Source organism: Rhipicephalus sanguineus, chromosome 4 (genome assembly GCF_013339695.2).
Source record: "Rhipicephalus sanguineus isolate Rsan-2018 chromosome 4, BIME_Rsan_1.4, whole genome shotgun sequence".
Lineage (NCBI taxonomy): Eukaryota > Metazoa > Arthropoda > Arachnida > Ixodida > Ixodidae > Rhipicephalus > Rhipicephalus sanguineus.
In genome coordinates this window covers 28488639-28493342 of record NC_051179.1, presented here as the reverse complement: position 1 = coordinate 28493342, position 4704 = coordinate 28488639, and the positions used below count along the sequence as shown (strand labels likewise).

General features: G+C 49.0%; 1 protein-coding gene across 1 annotated transcript; it reads left to right on the top strand.

Moving 5' to 3' along the window:
• The first annotated feature begins 1595 nt into the window (after positions 1–1595).
• On the top strand, positions 1596–3959 carry LOC119391103 (neprilysin-2). Its single transcript, XM_037658778.1, has one exon. The coding sequence runs from the start codon at positions 1596–1598 to the stop codon at positions 3957–3959; it is 2364 nt and encodes a 787-aa protein (XP_037514706.1).
• The last annotated feature ends 745 nt before the right edge of the window (positions 3960–4704 follow it).

The window sequence follows — 4704 nt, the reverse complement described above, 5'->3', positions numbered from 1 at the left end:
CCCACAGCACTTTTCAACACGGGCTGTGTAATATGAACTTAGGGACAACGCGTAGTTCGCAAAATGCAACTGTTTATTGTCAACAGGCCTATCAGAATATGCGTATACTGTTCGTGGAGCGCTAGGAAGTTTTGCGATACTGTTTTTAAAGGGCGATTTCTGTCTGCGAAGTATGAAGGCAGAATAACAACATCATCATTGCAATGCAAGCAAGAAATAGTTCCACAGGTCGGGGCCATTGTATACGCTCTGCTCTGCTGTATACACCATGTTTTTAACTTTTCATGTTGAGGTTTGTTAGAAGCAGTAGAAAGAGCCGACCGGACGAAGCACGTGCTTTCAACTTTGTGTCTCCCAGTACCCGCTGAGCTGAGCGAGCCACGTACAGCTGCCGCGTCAAATGTTTGTACGGATGTAGAGAAAAGCACTTGCACCTCTCGTTGATGATTTGGCGAGAGCCGTCATCTACTCCGACTTTGCAGTGAGTGCCACTTTCAGTGTGTGTTACTGTTTGGTGTACGTAACGTATAGAGCTAAACCATGTCTCATATACATCTGTTGATTCATTTCCCTGTGTATGCTACGCCACCCTGGGCAGCACAAAGTGGGTAACACAGAAATAGCATAGAACTACACTGCGCCCGTTACACTGTTATATGCCTGTGCTGCTGTAGTAGCGCAGACGCCAGACAGGGCGCTTGGCTATACATGGCCCTAGGATATGTACTTTCCACGTTTCAACCCTCCGTTCTGTGCAATGCCCACGAAGGGTGCCGAGTAGATTAAACTCGACATGCTGCTCGATACTCGTCAGATCGCTGAGGATAAGCAGCACTATCATCAGGAAAAGCTCAGGTAGGAAGGGTTGCATGAAAAGCTACGTCTTAAAGCATAGCCGATGTCAAGACGCAGTCAGTGGCGCAGCACACTACTAGGAGTAGTAGAGAGTCCGCATTGCACGTATTCACACAAGCTGTACAAAAGCATGTCAGTTCCAGCAAGCGCAACCCAATTGTTTTTTTTTCTTTTTTGTTTTTTGGAGGAGTTAATATTGGAGCCATAAGGATTTCACGAGAGGAGATGGGCAAAAAGTATGCCGCGCTTTTGAATCCACACCATTCTAAGCCATGACAAACCATACAAAACTGAGGTTAACGGTTCTGGCGCGCAATAGTTTGCGCTTACAGAGCGATAAACATTCAGCTAATGTCTTTATTTCAAGCAATTTGCAGGCTATATAGATGTTTCATTATAATGAATATTTATAAAACATTTATGTGCATCCTCTCTCGCACAAGTTTTCAGCTTTCATTACATCTCCAGTCAAGCTTAAGCTCCGCCTCCACATAGCTTTGCCAGTACTTCAATATTGGCTAACCTTCTGTGATGGGCACGAGTGCACGAGCTGCGAGTGCACAGCGAAGACCAGCTGCCGTAGTGGGTAAAAACTATGGTTCAAGGCGCAAGTATGAAATTGTCCGCGGTAGATTAACGTGACGCTTTCTTCCAGAATGTTCCAACAGCGGCGAAGTGCTAAGGGAGCAACAGACTTAACAACGCCCTCTTCTAGAACACGGACTGCGCGCAGCCTAAGCATGGTGCCCGCTGTCGTCGTCGTGCTTATCTCGACCGCAGGGTGCGTCGTGGTGCTCGGCGCTGTAGTCTCCTTGTACACGACTTACGCAGGACCTACATACGGGGAACCAGGAGCACGCGCCATCACCAACGAAGCCCGCACTAAGTTCAACATGTCCAGCTTAAAGGACACGTCGTGCCAATCCCAGTTCTGTCACTGGAACAAGAACTACATACTGGGCGTCGCGGACGACACGAAGGACCCGTGCGACGACTTTTACGCTCACGTGTGCAATCCCCGGCACTGGTATCTCACAGGCAGCTCGAACGCATCCAGACCGTACCCAGATTTCAGCACGGCGCAGCTCTTGGAGGACACAGAAAATTTCTTCCGTTACTTCGTCGAGCTCCGAGGCAGGCCGACAGGCGACAACTTTCTGGTACGCATGATGTGGGTTTACGATGCCTGCAAAAGGGACACGGGTGCAAAACTGAATGCCTCCGCCGAACTCGTCGATATCCTTAACGCTTCGGGTTTGTCTGTAGCTGTGGGACTTGACAGCGCGACTGCGGGAAGCATTGCGCGAATCATAGCCACTGGAGACAAGCATCTCAGGCTCCATCCATTGTTCAAGGTTCACGTGTTGGGTGCAGGACCACTAAAGGCTACAGGCGACTGCAACCTTGTACTTTCGGCGCCGGAGACACCCTACCGTCGCTTCGTCACGAGATTCCCAGGAACCACCGATTCCCAGTACGTCGATTTAGTCGCCAGAGCCCTGAATCTGTACTCCGCAACGCCGACTGATACCGTGGCCAGACAAATTATGCTGCTGGAGAAGCGACTGGAAAGAATTGTGCTGGCCTCGGAAGAGGAGATGATGATGCCCCCTCGAGAGAAGTACGTGCCACTCGAACATTTGTATCTCTCAGAAAGATGGGACTGGTCAGTATATTTTAACACCCTCTTCGAGAACACCGGTGAAAGCGTGAGCAACGATACTGAAGTGTTTGTAAACGATCCTGTATATTTCCGGAACCTCGGTATGGTAATAACGGCACAGTGGGAGCCAATCATCGTGAACTACATGATGTTTAAAGCCATCCTAGAGCTCGCCCCAGTGTTGGGGAAAGAAACGGAATACCTCGTTAGACTTACACACGAATACGATGTACCCTACCTGGGCGAGCGGCAGGTATCTTGTTTCGGCATCCTGGAGAAACTCTTCAAGTACGGCACTGGAATCGCGGCGAAGCTAACGCTAGGGAAGGAGTTCGCTACCACGCCACGGCTCCACATAGACGACCAGCTGTTGTCTTTATTCAGCGTGTCCCGCCAACTGATCGCAGACTTGGTCGACGCGGGACGTTCGTGGCTGAGCTCAGAGGACAAGGCGACGGCGTTGCGCAAGCTGCGCACCATGCGTTTCGAGTTCGGCACTCAATGTAACCTCGTCGAGTACGAGTTGTACACGCGAGCATTAGACGCTGATCATGACGCGCACGTCCCGCCTCCATCGGTCATTCAGAACGCCGGAATAGGAGGCACGCTTCGCCGCTGGAACCAGTATTCGCTACCGCGCGTCGTATTCGACCTTTATTCCTTTGTCGCGAAGAGGTATTGGTCTGCCTGGCGCAGCAACACTTTGCGTGCCTACGACAACCGATACGTTGTGACAACCTTCCGACCGGGCTACGAGCTTCAGCATACAGGCAATCTGCTCGTACTCCCACACGCTACAGTAGCGTTCCTCAGCCATCTCACTAACGTCATCGACCCTCTCGTGTACGGTGTAGTGGCCGTGCATGTTGTTAGGGGACTACTAGGAGCTCTTACCACGAGTGGATCTTCCCTGGACGCCGACTTCCTGTCTCGCTCTTGGTGGAGTATCGCGACCATAGACGCGTACGAAAACATCAGCGCCTGTTTGGAGTCTCAGTACCAGCCGCGCTTGGCTGAAGGCACTCGTATGCGTACGCTAGAGATGGACTTTATTGACAACGCCATCCTGTACCCGCTGTTCCGTCTTTATAGACACGAAGCGAGTATCCGCAGCAAAGTGAACGTGACTAACCTTACCGAGAGCCGAGCTGCAGGGGAGCAATCTGACAACGACCAGATGTTTTTCTATAATTTTGCCATCGCGCTGTGCGACCTGAGCGACGAAGAGTTGTGGCAACAGCAAAAACTGTTTCACATAACCCCGGCCCCGTGGCGCGTGAACGTGCCACTTACGAACTTTCCCGATTTCGCAAAGGCTTTCAAGTGCAGGCTTGGTTCTAGAATGAATCCCGATCGGCGCTGCGTGGTATGGAAAGACAAAGGCGTGTTGGAAACAGTGATGGATACGTACGTTCGACATGGAATCGTTGGCTATAATTAATTAAGCTAAAGCAATGACTCAACGTTTGCGATCTAAGACGCTAATATGTGCGATAAAGTTATGTGTGTTGTATTTCTATGTTTGTTGAACGTCATATTTCACCGATGCCTTCTTTATCTCGTTGCAGCGGATGAAACGAGGCGTCAGCGCTTTCACCGTAGTAAGCTAAATATATCGCGTAAAATAAATAAAACATTTCGTACACGAAAGGTAACATTTACTTATTCGGAGTTCCTAAAAGGCTAAAGCTGATTTTGCTTAGAGATTATCGTCCAGTTATTCTCTTGCGACAACAGCTGTTTGAGCAGAATGACTTTCTTGTTAAAATAAAAACACAAAAATCCGAGCTCTTCAAGGCAGGTCGCAGAGACGGCTGCGTCTTGGTAACCTGGATTTACCTATAGGCGCAGCAATTACCTTGCGTCATTCATTGCGTCTAGACATCTAATGTGCTGTAACATGACATGATCACTGATTGTATGAAAACATACGCGAGAAAATATGCACAGCTTAGTCTTTTTTCCTAGCCCATTGTGCTAATAAAGGGCAAAAATAGCTTCTGTCTTCAAGAGTTCTCGTGGTCAGAGAAAGTTCAATTTAAAATGTTGACCGAATGATTTTAGAAAAAAAGATGTTGAAGAGCGCCTTCGGAGGCAGTGAGCACACTTGAGACTTGGGCAAGTACCCTTTGTATTTATTAGGAAGATGAACATTTAGCGAGCAACAGGTTTCTGACGAATCAAAA

Bases quoted from the DNA above. Each gene is read 5' to 3' on its own strand.
- LOC119391103 (XM_037658778.1), top strand. From the start codon at position 1,596: ATGGTGCCCGCTGTCGTCGTCGTGCTTATCTCGACCGCAGGGTGCGTC.